Source organism: Anas acuta, chromosome 1 (assembly GCF_963932015.1).
Source record: "Anas acuta chromosome 1, bAnaAcu1.1, whole genome shotgun sequence".
NCBI lineage: Eukaryota > Metazoa > Chordata > Aves > Anseriformes > Anatidae > Anas > Anas acuta.
The window spans coordinates 149,019,585-149,041,020 of record NC_088979.1 but is presented as its reverse complement, the minus strand read 5'-3'; the positions used below and the strand labels follow the sequence as shown (position 1 = coordinate 149,041,020).

Sequence of the window (21,436 nt, the reverse complement as noted above, 5' to 3'; positions counted from 1 at the left end):
TCCTGTCTTCTCCAAAAACATTGCAGTGCAGCAATGCTCCAGATAACCCATATCCTCTCCTCCAGGAAAAAAAATAAAAATAAAAAAATCTAATTTTTCCATCACTCTACAGGTGTGATGGAAAGGTGTGATGCACATTTGCTCTCAGTTGTCATTTGAGTGATGAGGGTTGCTGGGAGTGGAAAAGAGAGGAAGAGAGGGATCAGTGGAAGGTTCAATACAACCCTTTGGCATTGTTTTCTACAGTTAGCCTGACACACTACGAGAATGTTGACCCCAGTGACCAGACAAAAAGCCTCTGCACTTATGCTGGCTTTTGCTGTGGAAGACAGTCATGTGGTCTATTCCATCTGATTTGGGGTTTGAGTCTGTCAGGATTTAGCTGACATTTTTCAACTCATGCCTTGTAATTATGCTTGTGATGGTGTGCAGGGACCTCAAGATATAACAGGCCTATTTTTAGGAGTCTAAAAAAAAAGAAAACAAACAAATTCAGCACACTGAGGAAAAAAAAGAGAGAGAAAAAAATAAAAATAAAGCAGGGCTGGCAAGGCAGTGTGGGATAAATTGGCTCTGCCAGTAACTCAGCTCTAGATATTCAGGGTCTGGTAATGCCATGCTTTTCTCATGGAAAATACAGCTGGCTCACACAACCGTCCCAGAGAAGTCAAGGAAACCACTTGCAAACACTTAGAACAGGTTTACAGAGTGCCTTCTTTTCCTATTACTCCCCAACAGACATCACCCCCAAAGACAAATGATTGTAATGCACTAAGTAATCTAAGACCTAAATGGGGTCTGAGCTGGCATTTGGCACTGCTGAAATTTTATCAGGTCAAAGTTAGCTCAGGTAGAGATTGTACTGGGGCATTTGAGGGCAGGAAGCCTCACTGGCAGGAGAATCAGAAGATTTTGTGATAGCTGGGAAGTGAGGAGAGGCACAGAGCATTTCAGTGCATGTTCCATTTTGATTGCAAAACAGGCATCTTGAAATAAGGCATCTGCTTAACAAAGATTATTGGAAACTTTTTGGACATACAAAATGGTTGAGATACATGAAGAAATGAAATCTCCTGGGAAAATGTGCTTTTCACTCTCCCTTTTTTTTTTTTCCAAAAATGGTTCCATTTCATAGAAATGTTTATGATTTTGTGGAGGGGGATGGAAGGAAAACTGTTTTTCCTTGGCAATTTGCAACGATGTTTTCTCAGCAACTGTAATTACAATCAGCTGAGTTTGGGCTTGAGTTTACTCAAACATGCAGCTCCACTTTTTAATGACATTTGCCAGGTTTCCAGTACTACAAATTTCTCCAAAGGTTAAAATTTGCATTAAACACAAGCACAGTTTAAAATAGACATTTCTGAAAGAAAAATAGACATATTCAGGGGGATTTCACTCACTGAGAAGCATCTATGCAATTATTGAGAAATAATGCTACAAACATGCTAAACATAGTGCTTCAATCTTTTTTAAAAAAGAAAATTTGTTGTAAAAGTCAAAATACAAAATACAGTGGGAACAATGCTGAAAGTAGTACTCATATTACATGCAGAAACATCCTAACTGTAAGACAACTTTTGCACCTGTGAGACTGCAGGCAGTAAGAAGTCTTAAAGACAGTCATCTACATAGTTGAAGGAAACTGCCAGCTACACTCTTATGGACTGTCAAGAGATAGAGGCTCCCTGGTGACCTAGATAGACACTTTAAAACAGTACAAAAGGACTTGAGATGCTCTGAAAGGATCTTCTTTCTCTGGAAAGATTCCCTGCAACTCACTTTGATATCCTAGCAGCCAGGCGAGGCACTTCACTTGCTTACCTGTTCCAGGTGTCTCAAACCCAGATTGTGCAATGTTGCCTTGCCCTGTATCTTGCTCTGCAGTCTGGATGTGATCTCAGTAAAACCAGTGGAGCCACAGAAAGTAAGAATTGACACCAAAATGTGGAAGGAGCAGTTATCTCTAGCTGAGGTGCTGACTGTAACATTCCTACCCATCTAAAATGCACTGGGAGTAGCAACTTGATCTGTCAGGTATCCGAGAGGTTCCCGTAGCATTCAACGTGGGTGTCTCTTTGCCAATATCCTGTCCTTAATAACTGCCAAAAAGGAAAAAAATATATATACATATATATGTATATGTGTATATATATATAAAAAGGAGGGAATTGACCCATGACCCAATTGACCATGGTCAATACCAAGGTCAGAACTCTTTTACATTGGTTCAGTGAGGAGGCTGCCAGATGGCTGAAGCTCTCACCTGTCCATCTGAAATGCTTGCCATTTCAGCAACAAAGAGCTATGCACTTCAAAAGAAAGCCCAAGGTACAAGTTGGAAGGCTGGGCCATTGTTCCAGTTACTTTGACTGAGCTGTTTTCCTAGAGTAACACAGGTGTCACCCCAACGTTACAGTGTCCGTGTTTTTCCAAGGGCTGCATGCACACGCAGCAAGGGACTTGTGCTGCTCTCAGCCTGGGTGTTTTTCTCCTCCTCCTTGTCTCTGTCTCATTCTGCTTAAATTTTGAGTCCTGTTTGCTCACTTTGCTAGTCAAAACAGGGCTTTGTTTTTCTTCTCTAGGATGTGCAGGACTAGCGCAAGTGGTTAAGAGAAGCAAGCTGTCCTCCTTCCGCAACATAAATACCCTTCTTGCCAACAATAATTATTCTACATGGGGAGTTTTTCTCTTATCTACTGATGCAAGTGAGGGGGTGGTGGTGTTAGTGAAGGGATATGCCAGCTCTTGATAATTCCTGGGTTTTCTTAAATGCCACATTTTGACCTACGAGATTAGCAACAGGATTCTTCACATTTGTTTGCAAATCTGCTGGCAGCTGCCCCTTCAGCATGTAGCCTGGGTCTGGCATACACCCTGCAGCCATTTATTTATTTATTTATTTATTTGTGTGTGTGTGTGCTGGCTGCATTTTTTTTCACACACATATCACCCCTTAACCTCCCCAAGGGGTATTTCTTCTTACCCATTGAGTCAAGCTTCAATTTCTTGCACAGAAATGCTTTTGCTTAGACCAGCCCAGGAAACAGGACAGGAGGCCTAACACAGATACTCAATGAAATCTCTTCTCAGTAGTTCTCACTTTATCTGCAGCGTAACCTTGAGGTTGCAGTGTGGTACATTCACTGGCTTCAGCCATTCTTCAGAAGTGCTCAGAGCATTTAAGATTATGCAGCCCATACTACTGGGACAAAAGGAAGCTTTCTTTCCTTTCCCCAGATGTCCTCAGGTGATACAGGTGACACAAAGTTCACCTGCAAGGTGACTGCATTCCTATGTTTAATGGGGAATTTGAAGGAAATTGTGCTAAGGAGAAATCTGGCCAGTGAGACTTGGCCCAGACTGGAGGCCATTTGTTAATTTAACTCAATCTTACCAAGTTTCAGAGGACTTGGAAGCTTGATTCAGTTTCTAAATCATTTTGCAAATAAGGCATTAATGGGAAGTGAGTTCAGCCATGTCTCCCAGCTCAGCAGGAGCCATGATTCTCACTGCTTTGGACCACTTCGTTTTCTCAACATTCACAAAAATAATCGAGCTATATTATTCAGCTGTTTCCCCTTCTGCAAGACTGCTGGTCTTACCACTTCACCAGCAGCACTGCTGGTTCTGCCTTGACCAATGATAACAGGGCTGTACCTCTTCAGAGGAGAAGGAGGATAGATAGATGTGTGATTGTGAAGAATCTAATGGAAAGTTTCTGTCATATACACCACCTCATATTCTCTTATTTATACTAACCCTCTTTTGGTGCCTTTTTCTACTATGGTATCTCAGGGTATAAAATTTCTGTCTTAGACAGAGGTTTGGTTGTTTCTTGTTTTGTTTTGTTTTTTTCCATCTGATCAATGACAGGTTATATAGAGAGGCTGCAGGCAGCATGCAATAGTCTGAAAGTTCACAGATGGCCAAAGTGGAGCAGGAACTCACTATGCTACACTTCTGCTGGGGTTTTGGAACACAACCAGAAATCAAATCTCTCTCCTACCCTGGGGGGCTTTAGGTCTGTGTGGGCACAAGCCTGACTGATAAACACTTTGTAATAGTGGTGAAAATGGTGATGTTCATGCTGACAGGCTGGGGCAATGGCAACATGAAACACATCAATGGGCCATGAGGAACAGATGATCTCCCCTTTCTCCTGCCCTGCTTGGGTGGATGCTGGGAGACCCTCAGCTCATAATAAATACCAGTTATGATTGGCTTATGTTAAGCTTGTGCTTCCTTGGTCTAGCGCTCAAAGGAGGTTTTCCTCTAGTCATATTTCTCCCTTAGCAATTCTCCTTCCCTTCAGCACAATGAGTAAAGGTGCCTTGCTTTGCTTTGGCCATGGAACAAAGATGTAAGGGAGAGCTTGGGTTTCTTTTGTCTCTGCTTAAGAGTGGTGGCACTGATTTCCTGCTTGGTCACTCCTCTGAGCCCTATCCTCTGCTAAGACAGGCCTCCCACCCTTTCCCCAACCACTTTGGAAAGTAAAGCCTATTCATAGCAGATCTGTAACTAAGCCCAAACTGATCCTCTTCTGGCTCTCGAACCCCTCCTCTTAGTCCAAGGTTTGTGTATACTGTTCAGCTTGGCCCTGGGCAATTACAGCGAGTACTTTATTTATTTGGTCCTCTCAGTTCTCTTACCTCCTTCACCAGTATCAGAATGTTTTGCAAGATCTTACCTGTTACACAATAAGCCACTGACATCTACTGTGTCTTGTTTTTTTTTTTTTTTTGTCTCCTTCTATCTGCCCCAAGTTTTCTCAGCTCATTAAAATCTTCAACTCGCTGGGTCCTGAGAAATTCCCCCTCGTGGAGCAAACTTTCTTCCCAAGCCATAAGCAGATGGTGAGTACCTGTGCTTTCTTCTGACTCTAGCATGGGTGGGGGAGAAGCAATGAACATGAGTTGTTTATGAAACACTGAAGATTTGGGATGTGGACAGAAAGAGATGTTTGTTTCACAACATCAGTTTGCTTGGCCTGTCATGTCATTGCCATCCATGAAATGTTTATCAGCCTGACTAGGTACTCAAAGTAAATTGGACTTCTCAAAAGAAGAAGTTGTTTCAGCTTGTGTTTCCTTCTCCTGGTGGTTCTGGGGCTCTAGTCTTCCTGTCAACACCTAAATACCCAGTGTGCTGCGTGGCTACTGGAAACCATCCCAACCTCTTAGGGCACCTTCCAAAGAGGTATGCACAAGTGCCCGCTGCATTTGGCTTTGGTCCTGGAGAACATGGCTGAGTGGCTTTATTTAAAACTGTTGATGTCTCGTTTCCTTTGGGTTACAAGGATGACTAGTTATTGGCGAATTTTTCCTCCTAACTTATATTGGTGAATTAGTGGCTCTTCTTAACTGGCTGGTTTTCTGGAGACCCTCTGTGTGTGAACCATGACCCTATGTGCAAGGCACCAGGTGGCTGAGTTTATTTGCCTTTGATTGAGAACTCAAGTGTGGTTTACAGCCTGGAGGTTAAGGGTGTTGCAATGTCAAACTGGAGCTAGAAAACATTCAAATCCCTCCATTCCCACAGATTCCTTGCTATGCTGTGGGTCAACTACAATGTATAATACGGTGTAGGTACCTGATGGCAGAAATTAGTGCCGAGTGGGAGCTTTGAAGTGCTTAAAGAAGCCTCATTTAGATTCTTGTAAAAGATCACTCCAGTGCACTCTAGGTACCTGAATGCCTTGAAATGCCACTCTTTTATCTCTGTGTTCCAATTCTCTGTTCCCTGTAACTGTCTGAGGGGACAACAGCACTTCCATACCTCACAGGCACATGGTGAAGGTAAGTACACTCATATTGTGAAACACTCAAGTAAAGCGGTGGTAAGAGCTGTATTATCAACTAATACCAATTTGAAAAAAAAAATAAAAATGGATGGCCCTTATATATTGAGCAAGAGTTGGTTATAGATTTTTTAAGAAAAATTAGTTCTTAAATCCTGTTGCATTTAATCACCACTGATTTATAAAGAGGGATTTGTGATATGAGTAATGCTTCAGGACAGTTTTGACTTTGGCTGACTATCACTTCAGGAATGGTATTTTTGGAAGATTTGATTAGGCTTTTCATTACAAATATGTTACTTGGCAATTTAGCATTATTTTTATTTCTGGAAATCTGACTCCTCCGCATGTAAACACATTTGTTACTGGTATAGTAGTTTGGTTTAGCAAAGCACTGATCTTAATTTCATGTATTTGTCATCTTTATAACTTATCACCTACTTGCAGATGCTATTGCTTACTTCCTAAAGAATACAGGAACCTTTTTAAACTGCAGATAATCTCATCTGAACACACACTATTGTTGACATGCAAGCTTAAGTAATCTGACTTAAATCAGTCACTTTCCAAACATTTACACAGGCAACAATCCACTTGGGCAAATTAAGACCTGCCCTTCCCAGGTGGGGGGTCTGCCCTTCTCTTCTGCCTGGAGCAAAAGAAATGAGTCTGTGTAACTTCCTAAGATCTTTCTAGATGCATCTTACAGTATCCTGGGCTAATAGGATGAGTATAAGGGGCTGAGAGAGTAAATGCTTATGCCAAGCAAGATGTGTTGCAGCCATCACTCCATCAAATGCTTGTGAAACTTGCCCACTCTGCATCAGCTTCTCAGTGTATCAGGAATTATAATTATATCCCCTCCCCAGTCTTTTCTTTCCTTTCCTGGAGTTTGTTTTTTTTCAAGCTATTCCAGTTAGCACTGGCACTTTGGTGGCTGACCCCCCAACTTCTAACTAGAGTTATGGTGTTTCTTCTTTGCAGTGTGACACATTTCAAGCAATGAAATTCTCACATAAGAGACCCTCATTCCTCTATGTCTAAAACTTTCCAAAGCTTACTTTCCAAACTTCTGGATGAAACACAGAACAGACACAGAAGTCTGTTTCATTCTTTCCTCCTTGTGGAGAACGGTGATTTTCCTAAAGTAAGAGTGACATGAAGGAAATTTCTAACAGCTGTTTTGGAGGCCCTATTTGTGAGCATTTTAATTTAGTTGAAAATGCTTTCTCTGAAGCTTCCTTCTCATTTCAACAGGGCATTTTTACCCAGCCTTAAACAGTAAACCTAAATAAAGGATACAAGGCTCTGACATTTCACAGCAGAAAAGATCTGAACGATGAATCTCCATTTTCTTTGCTATGGGCATGTACCTTTCGACCATTCCCCCTGTTTACTAGAAATAAAAGCAAATTTGGCAACTGTTCGTCTAAGGCCCTACTGGTGCTGCTACATAACTTACCCATAATGACTGCCTTGCTCCGTAGTGACCCCCTATGGCCAATTAACAAGTGGGATGTTAACTTCAAAAAGGACTTTTCAACTCTCCAGGGCTTATGACCCCAATAACAAGTCTTCAAGTGATCAAACTCTAAAGAGGGAGGGACTACTGGGTGTCGTCTTTCCCAAAGAGCCAGAATGGCCAGAGGTGGAACGTCTGCTTTGGGCCCAATAAATGGTATCAAGAAAGGGAAGGAAATGAATAAATCCACTTGCAAATCCATTTGTGTACATTTGAAGTGGACAGAAACTAACATAAGTGAAGCAGAGACAGAATGTCTGTGATAGAAATAAAACCACTTTACTGTTTAGAATAAAAGGACACTATAAAAAGTGAACATTATGCAACATTACCTTAAAAGACAATATACATTCACTGAATATAAAATTTATAAATAACATGGAGGAAAACTGTAAACAGTGCTAGAAAATTTAGCAACAAATACATTCCTTCTGGACAAGATTTTTCACGCAGGTTTGGTTCCTTCCCCAAATTTCCATGACTATCAGGAACAGCAGAGTGGCTCTATGAAGGAAAGACTTTGTCAGAAAGAATGAGAAACCAGTACAGGCAAAGCAGCAGCATTTAGTGGGTTGTTAAGCTTTTTGTGAAGACTGGTAGCTCCAAAAGGTACTTAAAAAAAAAAAAAAAAAAAAAAAAGTTTTGCAAAAATTTTGCCCTGCCCTTCCTTCTAAGCTAGAAAAGATATTATAAATATTTTTTTTTCAAAGACATCTGAAAGAATGAAGGTTTGTTCCCATTGAGGCTTTTACTTCAAGAGTCTGTACTGTGAAAAACACCAGAGTGTTTGCCATCAATCACCCTGAGGTAGCACTTTGCTCCAGCCAGTATGAATGGTTGCTGGTGATACGTTTAGGTTTTCAAACAGTCCTATCTAAAGGATCTTGCAGCTTTTCAAAACAGGAGTTTTGGCCTAAAATTGTGGTTTTGTTGCATGAAAGAGAGGGGGAAGCCTCCCACAGAGTGGGGAGCACTATGTCTCAGCAATTCCAGGAGAACTTTATTCAATGTACTCCAAGCATAGATCTCCTCCTGCTCTCTACCATTTTGGAAAAGGAAAATCGAATCCAATCATTCCCAACCTTTATAGTGATTCTAAAAGGGAAAGCACTCTCAAGCAAATAAGCAAATTGTCTATAAATAAGAAAACAAAAGGCAACAGCCAGAAATGACCTATGCCCTTTAAAAATTACTTATTATAATGCTGATGTACGTGAAGTATGGGGGGGAAAAAAAAAACTCATCTTGTACATGCCCAAAGGACACGTTCACATGAGATGTGCCATTGACAGTTCCCTCTAACCTTTGGTTTCAGGGTGAAGTGAGAAGCATGGGAGAGGTGATGTGTGCTGCTGCAAGCCATTTTATGTTCCAGAGCCTAATATTTTGGGGAGAGTGTCATACCTGCCTCCTCACATCCCCATCCCTGGCATGCCCACATCCTGCATGGCCTGTTCTAATGAGGGAGAGTTTTGTCCATTGGCAAGCAGAAGTGACTTAGCAGGACAGGAGAAAGGAGAGAGTAGAAAGAAAAGGAAGAAGTCTTTGAGTCTGATTTAGAGCCTTTCCAATCCATCTAATGGCTCCCTCCTGCTTCAAGGGAACCTTCGGTCAGGTTCTTAATGCACACACAAGCTAAAATTTAGCCCAAGAAATACATGTCCCTGATAGCATGCACAGAAACATAATTAAGAAGCTTCCCAAAAGAAATGTATTTTTAACTGGATTCTTCCCCCTCCTTTTGGCTCCACATTTTTAAAAGCCTTAAGAACTGTTTCTTTACACAGCAAGGGAAGAGATTTGGTACCAAATCCCCACCCTTGCTGGTCTAGCTATCTGCATCTCAGAAATATTTTACCGTCTACAATATAAAATGGGTATTCATTTCATTTTCTGGTAATGTGGTTGCTGTTTTGCTGTTTACAGAGCACATAGCTACATTATATCCTACTTAGGGACACAAGTCCTCATAGCATTAGAATGCAAATATTTTCACAATAATTTGAGTGCAATACTGTGATGTCTCAGCTAGCTAAATGAATCAGTGACAGGTAAAATATGCAGAGCTGCAATTAAATGAAAATTCAAATCAACACTTCACTGCATCGAGGGGCACTCTCACTTAGCCTCCGAAGCTGTGAGAAGTGGCTGCAGCTCAAAGAGACATCCGCTTGGCAAAGTCGCCTTGAGCTTGAGGAGGACCATCTCCAGCGATGCCGACTCCACACGATGCAGACAGTGAGGGTGGAACCATCACCACTGGTGAGGCTGGCTCCGCTCTGCCCTTGGTGACCCTCTGAGATTTTGTCAGCAGTGCACAGCTCAAACAGAGATTGCCCCCCTGCGTCCAAAGCCAAACCCCGTGTTCTGCCAAAAGGGGCAACCCACCACGCGATCCTATGATGGGTGCTGTGAAGCGCCCTACTCTCCCTCTCATCTCCAACCTATAATTTAGGAGTAGTCACAGGGAAGAGGATTTTTGGAAAGTGTTCCAAGCCTGAATCACAGGAAAATCCAACAGACTCGCAGTGTGTTTTGTTCTGTATTGCCACTCAGAGCCGCTGGAAAAAAAAATACACAGCAAACCTAGGCGCCTCCTACATTAACTCTTTGAAAATGCCCTTTAAGCTCATCTTAAAAATGAAGCTACAAACTTTTTGCTGCGACAATTCATCTAGGGAATGGGACATTTCAAGGCATGTATATCTGCCAGAGCTCTGGTAGCACAGAAGGACCATAAAAATGCATCAGGACCCACCTCAGACACCCATTCCTTCCCATTTAGCAAAGAGGCCCCAAAAACTCCAGTAGTTGTGAAGGTCACTGACTATAAAATGCTGTTTTGCCCCAGGCTGGAATCACTGCAACACTTTTTCCTGCTGGTGGCAGCTCTGCTTTCTAAGTGGAATGAGTTGAAGATATATGGAAACTTAAGATAAATAATCATAATAATACAAAAATGAAGTTAAGCATAATCTCCCTGCCCAAGCCCTCCCCGTCCAAAACTCAGTCACCCATTTTGCCAGCACCCCTTCTTCACCATCATTAAAACTTAAAATACTTTTATTTGATAAGAAAAATTATATTATAGTTTTCTTAATAAAAAAAAAAAAAAAGAACGAAAAAAACTTCTCCAGTCGACAGCAAAGCACAAGACAGTAAGGCTCCTCCTCCCACATCACTGCAGGACACAGTAATGAGCACATGCACAGAGCTATGCCTAACAGTGCCTCGAGGGGAAACAGCACTTGACACAGAAGGAATCCTCTGGGCAGCTGAAATTTTATGATCCCAGCCAGCACTTATTAGAAGACCACTTTTCCTTGCCTAGCCCCCACACACACTTCCTTCCACTATATAAACAAATGTGCCTAGTATAGCTGCAGGGGAGGAACCGTGGTGCTAGGGTACAGAGGAAACAATGACTGTAGCCACTACTGCAGATACACTGGAGCTTCAATATCTTAAAAACAACTCACTGACTCGGAATGTCAATATTTCTGTCTTTAAACACAATCAAACCATTCTTTTGTTTACAACACCAAAAAAGTCCACGTCCTGTCAAAAATAGCTTATGTCATTATGTGTATATACATCTTAGTTCAGCAAAACACTATTTTGGCAATAGAATTTTTTTTTTATAGTAAGAGCTCTAGCAAGTCTCCCCTTTCCCTCTCTCATGTGATTGATTTACAGTTGGTATTTTCGTATCTGTTTAGTTTAAGGTGTTTACAAGCTGTTTTTCCTGTTGAAGCAAAGCTGCAAAGATCTCAGGGACCAATGCTGCTCAAAACAGGATGGCACAGCACTTCATCTGCTCTCCTGCAGATGGATTTACCTCCCTGCACGTAGGGGATGTGGCTTTTGTTTTTTAAACAATGGAAAGATGAAATGCTCTCTCCTTTGTTCTGGGGAAAGCCAGAACTATAAATGTGCTGTTACATTCACCCTGTGACTGAATTAGCTAGGACAACCAGTCAGCAATGCTTTTACCAGATGATGTGGTCAGACTCACCAGGTGAATTCTCCCACTGCTGGAGTCAATCACGTTGCCAATCTCTCCCCCAGAGGAGGATTTCTTTTGGACATTATTTTTTCCAAGGTTGAGGCTGGGTTCTTTTAGATTTGTTTCATTTGCCAATCTGATTAATGAAACCTGTTTTCCTTCAAATAGATTTGTCTACATATTTTCAGCACTTAGCGTATGAGAAGGGGGTGAGGGGAAGCCAGCGCATAGAAGAATACAGTGCCTAATTGGCATAGTTTTTAGATTTTTGTTTTCCTAAAAAAATAGAGATTATATTGCTACAGCTAATGATACATGTAAGAGAGCAAGAGCTCCATCTTTTTTTTTTTTTTCTTCCATTTTTCCCTCTGGTGTGCAAAAGTAAGCTCCCAAATGTCATCTGATCAAAATGAGTGGTATCAAAAATGGAAAAGGTGATTACAACAAATTCAGTAAGGTAGCACAGACTTTTTTTCTTTCCTTTTTTTTTTCTTTTTTCTTTTTTTTTTCTTTTTTTTTTTTCCTTAAGTGTTCGAAGTGCTAAAATTTGCAAGAAAACAGGCACTAATTTCATTGTCATCATCATGATCTGGTAAGAGTTAGTGTCCAAAGGAAGATCAGCCACAAGTAAGGGAGAGGGGAGATAAGGAAGGGATAGCGTGCTCAGGGATCTGTGGCATTGATGATCGTTTTATCTGGAGGTGCCCATCCTCTATACCAGCTGCAGTAACCTTCTACCCTCTGGATGCAGGCATAGTGCTTCGCTTGATATCCTGAGTGGCCAAAGTTGGAGAGCATGTCTGTCCAAATGCACTCATTCTTGGAGGTGGCAAAGCAGGGCAAGTAGTAGCAGGGCCTGATCTGTAATTGTAAAGAGCAACCAGGTAAGGTGACATGAAACAACAACATTATATAAAAAGCCTTTTTACCAGAAATACAGGATTCAGAATTCCTCTCCCTAGAACCTTACTTACTAACTCAAAATTCAGCCTCAGCTTAGTAAGCACATAAGCATGTGCTTAACTGCACACATGCAGGTAACTCCAGAGTCAAAGGAGCTTCTCAGGTGAAGGAAAGTTGAGCTTATGTTTATGTTTTTGCAGGCCTGGGTCCATGAACAAAATCTTTGTACCACTGCTAGGACGTGAGTTTTAAACTATCCAAATTGTTTGCACGGGAAAAAAAGCTGTCCACATCTTGCCAATACTTTGGTACCCGATTTAAGTCATATGCAAATGATTGAAATTGCCTAGAAGGCTTCTCCAACTCCAATTAACTCCAACACAGAATTACAAATGCATAGACCCTGCATCTTTATTTGATTATCTCTTCTCTGCTATCAGCTTAAGCTAAGCTTTTCTGTTTTCCTTGCAAAAACTGTTGTCTTCCATTTGCTTTCCTGACTGTTCACCAACATCATTGGTATCAGCAGCCAAGGTGAACAGAACTGTAGGGTTCTAATACCTTAGTACCACCTAACGAGAAAACACAACATACCTTGCATCCACAGCCCAGGTGGTAACGATGATTGAGTCCTTTACGCTGGGACAGAGTCAGCCGGTCCCACTTCTCATACCAATTGCACAGGCCAGTGTAAACCTTCCCTTCGTACACGCGGCCTTGAAAACAGAGACATGGTCACAAGTTAGCACTTCACAGCTCAAGCGCTTTGCTCGTTTCCTGAGACCACTAATGCTCTCAATATGTTTGGCTTCAGTCGCTGTTCAACAACTGCTTTCTTTTTTATGAACTGGCTCAGGAATCGCTGGCCAGCAAGATTACAGCACTTCTGCACGTTAGGAGTGTTGTGTCAGCTGTAAGCACCAGCAGCAACATGCAGGTGAGTAATACTGTCAAGCTTGTCTCAAAAACAGAGCAAAACTAAGTGAATTGACACCTTCACAAGAAGCAAGGCTTGGCAACTGCCATGTCCTTAGCAGCTGTATGTATAGAATGGAAGATGTTTTCATTATGAAGCACGTTGTCTTTTACCTGTAATCAGATACTGGTACTTGTTGACCTCCAGCTTCACTCCACAAAGACTCTCGGAGGCTTCTGTGTAGATATACTGGACATGAGGCATTATTTGGAAGCCCCTGTACATCTAGAGAAAGAATAAAAATGCTTTAAGTCATCTTAAGATAAAAACTTTTCACTTCAGTTCTTTACAATCTGTATTCCTAGACTATCATGGCAAGCAGTGAACTTTTAGTGGTTAGGATGAAGGACTGACAGCACTAGCTGGACTCAGGGATCTGCTGGATCCCTCAGGGGATCTGAGGGATCACTGGATCTGTTCCTAGGACAGAATACCCGCCTGTAACAAGACACTGCAACTCCACACAGCAACCACTTTTCCCACTCCCATTAGTTCCAGTGGCATGAAGTGAGCAGTGCACTGACACTGCAAGCTCTGCCAACATCCTGAACATTTTTTTCCTTTACGTAGCTTATAATCAGGAAGAAATTAGTTCAAGTTTGGATTCTTTCTCCTTCATGTGATTTAAACTATTTCCTCTGAATTAAGGGATTTTTCTTTTAAACAATGACCCTATTTTCCAGTGTTGTTGCTATAAGAATTTCAAGCTTTTGGTGCGTGATCTAAGTCATCATCCCAGATGCCTCCTTCTCAAACATCTAGCATGTGCTACTCCTGCTGACCTCAGCAAGGATTTAATGTTTCACTAACTAAATGAAAGCAGAAACAAAATTCCACCCCACCTCCTAAAATTAGCCTGGTACTGATGGGTGCCATAAAGAAAATATCATGTATACATAATTCCACTATGCTTCTTCCCCTTTTTCATAACCTTTAAGTGTAAGCCAAAATACAATTCAATTTAATTGAAATATGAACTCACAGATATACTGGCAGTTGGAATCAATAAAGAATTAGCATGTCTCTCTATCTGCATTGACTTTACTGCTGCAATTTATGGAAATTCATACATGCTTTGAAGTCTGTGCACAACAAAGAAACAGCCATTGCATGTGTACATTGGACCTGATAAAACATATCTTATTTTTGAAACACCAAGGATGATTTTCCTCCAAATCTCATCTTTCAAATTTGGTTATCATTTCAAATTATTTGGTCTCTTTCTCCCCACCAACTCTATGAAATACCAACTTCTAAAAGTGGAAAAATAAAGATTATTTTAAGAAAAAAACAGGGAGCTGAGAGAATCACTATTTCATATCATTTCCCAGCCTATCCTTCTCTCTATCAGCTTTACTGATAAGGAACACGTTCATATTCATTTTAGCTATTAATAAGGTGAGTCATGAAAGGAAAAAAAAAATCCTAGAAAGTCCCAGAGCTATAGATCCCTGCTGCTGTGTCACCTAAGTGGTACTATTTTCCTCCATGATGTATTCTGTCCCTTGAAATCCCTTATTACCCTATTACCCCGAGGTATGCATCCCCACTTGCTCATCTTTTACTCTCCACCTCCACTCCCCCACCTAGAAAACAACAACCCTTTTTCTTCCACAGAATTCATCAGTGCTATTTTTTCTGGTGTTAGCAGCCTGCTTCCAACCTCTATGAATTCAGTGAACAGATGTCTGTTGATTTAATGGATTTTATACTAGACCCAGATACTGCATATAAAAACAAAACACTACTAATTTTTCTATGCACAGATGTCCAACCACCTTCTGGGCATCCAGGGAGTGCCTGTAAGTTTTTTTTTCCATCCTTAGTGACATTACCCTAATCAGCATGTTATGCAGTTATCACAGTTCAGTAACAGCGCTGCTGTGTACAGTAAAAGACATTCCAGAGGGTTTGTATTTTCCAGCCTTCCCTCTACGCCCTGCAAACATGCAAGGAAAGCATTTTTTAAAATTAATCACGATCTGTGAGCTTCTGTTGACATAGTATGTTTGGAATAAAGCATCATGTCCTTAAGTGAGCAAAGTCTTACGCTGAATATGGAAGAAGTGAACCTTGCCTCATCTCTACATTATTCCTGCAATTTTGCTGGTATGGGATGACCTACTCAGATTTTCCAGTTACCCTCAAAACAGTTGAAGATCTAGATTCTGGCACAGGCATCCTACGTGTCCTTGGATGAGTTATTTAGCCTTCAGTGCACTTCCATTCCTCATCTGCAAAACAGCTCTGCCTTGCCTCACCAGGGTACTGTGAGGAAAGGCACACTGAATAAAGACCATGTGTTTAGACCCCACTCTAGCGGGTGTTACAGCAAGAAGCTATGATAGCAGTATCTAAGCAGATAAGAGTAGCTAAGATAACAGCGGGGGCTGCCCAGCCTCTCCAGCCAGGGCATTATCTACACTACAGAGGGCTGGATGCTGTGCATATGCAACACAAGTGATCAGTCATCCAGAGTGCTAATCTCCAGGTAGTGTAGGACTAATTAAACATCTGTGCTACAGGGTTTACACATGCACCAGCATGCTTTGAGCCCATGATCCCCCTTACAGAAAGGGCCTACAATCTAGATAAATCACTCCTCTGAGGAGCTGCTCGGGTCCTTACCACAGGACCCTTGCATCTTTCTACGTAACTCCTTGCTTCTTCTGTCCATCAAGCTCTTAATGATTGCCTCTGAGGTAATGCTGAACTGGGATCATTTTTTTTGACTCCAGTGTCTAATTTCTTGTTCACACTCCCATGGGTCAGCACTGGCATGGTTGCTGAAGGAAGCACGCTCAGCCCTCAAAAAGCCCTTCAGGTCTACCCCAGTGACCCTCAGCAGTGCCAGCAGCTGAGGTGTTCATCGGCCCAGGGTTGGGGCCAGACAGGACCCTCATCCTCTGATGACTCAAGAAAACTCACTACTACCTCGGTCCTCAGGAAGAAAATGGAAATTTGACAATCTTCTACAGATGCCTCCTTTCAAAACAAATAAACCATGTTTGGGGGACACACAACACATCCTGTAAGGGCTATTGGACCAGTCAGAAGAAGCCCAACCATAAAGCTAGCCTCTCTCCTAACTGCTACCCTCGGAGTCCTCCTGTGGCCACAAATGTGTATTTTTGGAAACATAATGACAGGGAACCAAGTATTAGCAAGAGTCACGTGCTGTTGCCTGCTAGTGCTGCTCTATTTCCAGCTGTGTCAGCATTCCCCTTCGTAGCCCCCCTGCTGCCTCAGAAACGCACGTGCAAATACTGTAGTGGTTCCTGCTGCATGAGTAACTTCTCCCCGTGACACGATGTTCCTCCCTCCATCCCTCCCATGCAAGGTCACACCAGATGCCATGGCTTCCAGTCATCTTGCCTAACTTCAGCTCCTTAAAATTTAAGTGTTTCATGTGAAGTAGACATCCCTCTCTTGTCAAATGCCAAGGAAAGGCAATTCCAGAACAACTCAGCCCACCCTAAAAAAAAATAGTCTACAACTCTTAGGCTGAATTACACTTTGGTGGGGCCTACCTCTCTCCATTGACGATCAAGAGAGCAGGGAAGACTCAACACCTCATTTTAGTCTGTCTAAAATTAAACTTTAATCCCACCCTGCTTCTTTCCTCTTGTGCCTATCAGGTTTCACCCCTTTAAGGCTCACCCCTAAAGACTCCCTTCACAGACTAGCAACAAACCAAAGAAAGCCTTCTTGCTTTTGGCAGCCTGTGCTGAGCGTTGCCATGGTCAACCAGGGCTGTGCGTGCACATGGAGCAGAAACATCCTGCCTCCTTGTTTCTCTTGCAGTTGCCTGAAATAGCTTTGGGCCATGCTCAGGGTGCACTGCAGAACATGCATGGGTTAGAGCAGTCCTGTGCAGACCTCTGACACACGATCTTGAAATATTCTTAAATTATTTGAGATTTGAAATACTGTTAAGTTATTTGAGAAGGCAACGAGGGGAGTACTTGAAAAAGCACAAGGCCTTTCCAGGGCCATGGGCTGACCTTATGCTCTTGCCTAGGCCCCAATCTATTTTAGTTATGAAATTCAGCAGTAAGTTCAGCAGTGTTAGCAAGAGCAAGAATCAGCCACAGCAAGCTCAAGGAGCCTCACAGAAGAAATACAAAGATAATTTGTTGCCTTTTAAGGCTCTCAATGCTCTTCAAAGGCAATTCAGTGCATGCTGCTAGACTAAAAGGCGTGTTTGTTTTTCATCTGCAGGTGCAGGCGGGTTTATAGGTGGCCAAAAAACACTGACATGTTAGTTTTATCTTCAGAGTTGTTCCCATGCAGCTGTGCAGAGCCATAGTTTTCTTTTCAGCAGGAGGACAGTCAGCTTTCACTGGGGTGAGCAAGGGAAAGATGTGCTGCGTCACTCCGAGCTCCCCCACTGCACGGAGCCGAATCTCTCTTTATGCTGAATCCCCTAAGCTCAGCAGAAAGGCAGCAGGGTTTCAGAGAAGGCACTTGGTTTGTTTGTTTATCAGGAACTATGTCCTTGGGACATTCCAGCTCCACTGAGCACTTCGACTGCTTCAGGTTCCTTTCTGCCAAAGGTCGCAGTTAAATGTGCAATGCAACTTCTCACCAACCCACCATTTACGTGGTAGGACACCACATGCCAGCAGAGGCAGTCTGCTGGCCAGCAACACACGATCTCCCCTTTAAAATCACTCTTGCCTTTGCCAGAGATGTAGTTTTCTGACAAAATATTGTAGAAAAAAGGCAATTGTTCTCTTGTGGTCTTGGCGTGAGGAATTTATGGATTACTGCAGTCTCTGCTGTAAACACTCTGGGCCTGTGCTGCAGAATAACTCAAGGAAAAGAGCCAGGACAGGCTCCTATGTCTTCTTTAAAGATTAACACCATGGTGTCTGGTGACAGGAGAGTGGCTGCTGCTCCATGCAGCGTGCTCACCTTGCCTGGGCTTGTGCTCTTCTCCCCTTGCCAACAGACACAGAGAGACCTTTTTTTAAAAAAAACTCCATTACACAAAGATGGACCACCTTTCTTGTTCTGGCAGTGGAACATCAACCACTGGGGCTGAATTCTGAGGGAGCTGTAAGTTCTGCTAGTGCTAGACCAATATGTGATGACAGATTATGCATTTTTCTGGGAAATAAGCACTTGAAGTCATTCAGTTCCTGAGTCATATTTGTTTCCCTTCTCTCATTTGCATGCTTGGCTGTCTGATATCATGAATGTCATCTGACCTACAGATAGTTGGAGAGTGTGGTGCTGACCTTATTCCTTAGACAAAAATAGAAGGAAAATCAGGGGTTCCTGCTGGGTCTGGAGGAAAAGCTATTTTGCTCACTCTCCTGCACCGCAAGTGCTTTACATCTGAAATCTCTGTGCTCAGGCAGAAGAGCAGTAACATAACACATAATTCACTTTGAGGAACACTGTCATTCTAGATCATCACTGCATCCTGTTCTTTAGCCCTGTGTTAGAAACAAAGCACCAAACCGAGCAGGAGAGAAAGGAGTGGTCCTGGACAGATGGAGATGAAATCAAAAAAAGAATAACTGATGAAGCCATTGCAGCCTGTTGATGCTGAGTAGTATTGTGAAGTGAAGTACACCAGCTGAGCTGGATGGTGACAGAGCTGAACAAGAACAGCACAGAGTGCTGCAAGCCTGGTGAAGCCGGGGACTGCTGTCAAAAAAATGGAGTGGCAGCATTGTCTTGCTGCTAACGACATAACCCGTTGCTTTTCTTTTTTTTACACAAACACAAGTTAATGAAATTACATTTCCTTTTGAATCTTAAAAAGATTTTTTTAAGATAAAGGAAATTAATAAGCTCGGCACCTCCCTTATGCAAAGTGGAAGCATTCCACTCTAGTGGGAGAGCCATGCCAGATTTGGCCACGTGTGCGGTTTTGTGATAGTTTATGAAACAGGCTTTGCCTCTCCTCCTCCCAGCTTTGTTGCTTAGCTATAAACTGCCTTATAAAGAGACTTACTGTTACGAGGCAAGCAACTGTTTTTTTTCTGAACCTTTACTTTGTCTAATATGTTTCAGATTTCTTCAGTGTCTGCCAAGCTTTTCCATTCCCTTTCCTTTTTTTTTTTTTTTTTTTCCAAGACATAAACCAGTCTTATGACTGGAATCACATAGCCAAGAAAAACAACGTAGGGCTGATTTTTAGCATTACATAACAAGGGGGCAGTTTAAGAAAACGTCCAAAGCAGCAGGTTGAATGCAGTTTGTACACCAAAGAAATCAGGGCTCTGAAGAGAAGCATTTGAGAAACCAAGGAACTAGGGTAGCAGACCTACCTCTTTTCACCTCAAGAGTCAATAGTTCATAGCTCTTCCAACCTGATGATATCTGAAAGCTACAGTGTTTGCTTTAGCTTTATACAAAAACCTCTACTATATGAGTTTCCTTTGTTCTGTATGTGGAAAAAATGCCATCATGCTAACTGGTGGTCACAAGGAGTGCAAGGCAAGAAGAGCTGAAAGAGCACTCTCCCAATGCTGGCAGATCCCCCAGCACCACATCTTGAACTTAACAAAAGTGCTGCATGGAAAACCTTGCATTTCCATAGCTTAACACTGTCTATGTTGAACACAAACATGACTCCAATATCTAGAGTGGCCCATCTGTCCTCCTCTACTACCAGAAACGTTAAAAGAGGAATTCAGGTATTCAGCACTGGATGTCAGGATGACCTCTTCCTGCTCCTTTCCACTCTCCAGACAAATTTCTACCAATTGCTGTTTACCTTCCATTCGGACTGACCAAGAGAACTGTTATTTTAAATATGTAATCTTTGTATGTTATCGCATGCTAACAAGAGTCATAATCATATCTGAAAATCTATGCGAAAAGTCTGCAAACATACCTTCATCTGCTTGACTGTGTATCGCATTGTTCCAAATGGTCCATCTTTCATGAGCTTCTTCCCCACAACTTTAGCTCGGATCACTGTCATGAGAGAGTAAAATACAACAAATTATAAATAACTTTACAGTGAAATACAAAAACCATCACAAGATTTAGGCTAGACCCTCCAATTCAAAAAATTCACTTAGGTAACTTACTCTGGAAAATAAAACTCCAGGCCAACCTTCCTCTCAATTTATTCTAAAAATCTCACACACAACAGAGGCATGTAAAATGGGGTGCCAAAGAAAGCAGTTATTTACAGAAAATCCAGTTGTTTGTGCATACTAAGAATAAGCATTATATGTGTTGAAACCCCACTGAAACCTGAAAAACAGACTATGGCTGGGACCAAGGCAAGGTAAAATCTCTGCACCAAGCCAGTGGGATGAAATTTGTATTGAATGCCTTAATTCTCAACATGGAGAATGATGTTCCATGAGGCACCACTTTTGACCTGCAATATCAGTGCCTCATGCAGCTTTTGTTTCCCAATAACCACAAGAGCACACTGGAGCCAGGCCAGTCAGAAGCCACCTGGAGGACAAACTAGAGCTGATCCATCAATGTACACATTGAATCCAGCCTGACACTGGTATCTGCACTGTGCTACAGATGCACCACAGCAACACCAATTGAGACTCAGCCATTACAGATAAGGACCTGGAGGTGATGATGAAGGCTTCATGAAGAGTTTTCCTGTTCTTATATTTTTCACATATTCTACAAAAATTACTGTTCTATATATCCTCTTCTCAAAAAAAAAAAAAAATCTACAATCACTTGCTCGTCTTGGTAGTAAAGCAAAGCTTAGTAACAGCACAGAAATTATTCAGCTAAAGCCCACTACTCCAGAACAATCATATCACATTATAAAAGCACCAGAAGTGGCTTTTTACAAGGCCTTAAGAAAGTGAGATTTGACAAGACCAGTCCTGAGAAGTATAAGGATCGCCATTAGAAAACCCTATACCCCAAAAGCCACTTAAACAAACAAAAAAAAGGAAGTTAAAATTCCACTAATCAAGAAAAATGAAGACAAACTCACTCTGCTCCAATTTGAATTCTGTGCCTCAGCCAGATTTCTCAAATAAACTTTAAACTTTGTAAGACAGTCCCCTTCTGGCTTTGATTCAAAGGTCCAACAAAACTTTTGTTTATTGAGTGTCAAACTTCTTTCTTATTTTTTTTTCAAACTTCTATTATCCAATGGCAGTAAAGCATATGAATTTGTACAATTTTATTGATTCCACTATTTAAGAACTTGCTCAGACTTCAATTTACTCCCTTTTTCAACATTTCATAGCTGCAATGAAGCATGTCCTTCAGGACAGT

The 21,436-nt window shown here is 41.9% G+C and overlaps 2 protein-coding genes across 3 annotated transcripts in view; one reads left to right on the top strand and one right to left on the bottom strand.

The window, feature by feature from the left end:
- The window catches only part of SYN3 (synapsin III), a 190,697-nt gene that overhangs the window by 59,758 nt on the left and 109,503 nt on the right, over positions 1–21,436 (top strand). For both annotated transcript variants that reach the window (XR_011090638.1, XM_068664884.1), the window contains exon 6: positions 4,767–4,856. Coding sequence is in view for 1 of the 2 variants with exons in the window: in XM_068664884.1 (XP_068520985.1) it covers positions 4,767–4,856 (90 nt within the window). In the remaining variant the exon portion in view is untranslated. The remainder of the gene's footprint in view (positions 1–4,766; positions 4,857–21,436) is intronic.
- The window catches only part of TIMP3 (TIMP metallopeptidase inhibitor 3), a 37,258-nt gene continuing 23,398 nt past the window's right edge, over positions 7,577–21,436 (bottom strand). Inside the window, exons 2-5 of the mRNA XM_068664893.1 lie at positions 20,061–20,143; positions 13,321–13,432; positions 12,826–12,947; positions 7,577–12,189 (exon numbers count right to left, since the gene is read on the bottom strand). Of these exons, the coding sequence (XP_068520994.1) occupies positions 11,992–12,189; positions 12,826–12,947; positions 13,321–13,432; positions 20,061–20,143 (515 nt within the window). The 3' untranslated portion in view covers positions 7,577–11,991. The remainder of the gene's footprint in view (positions 12,190–12,825; positions 12,948–13,320; positions 13,433–20,060; positions 20,144–21,436) is intronic.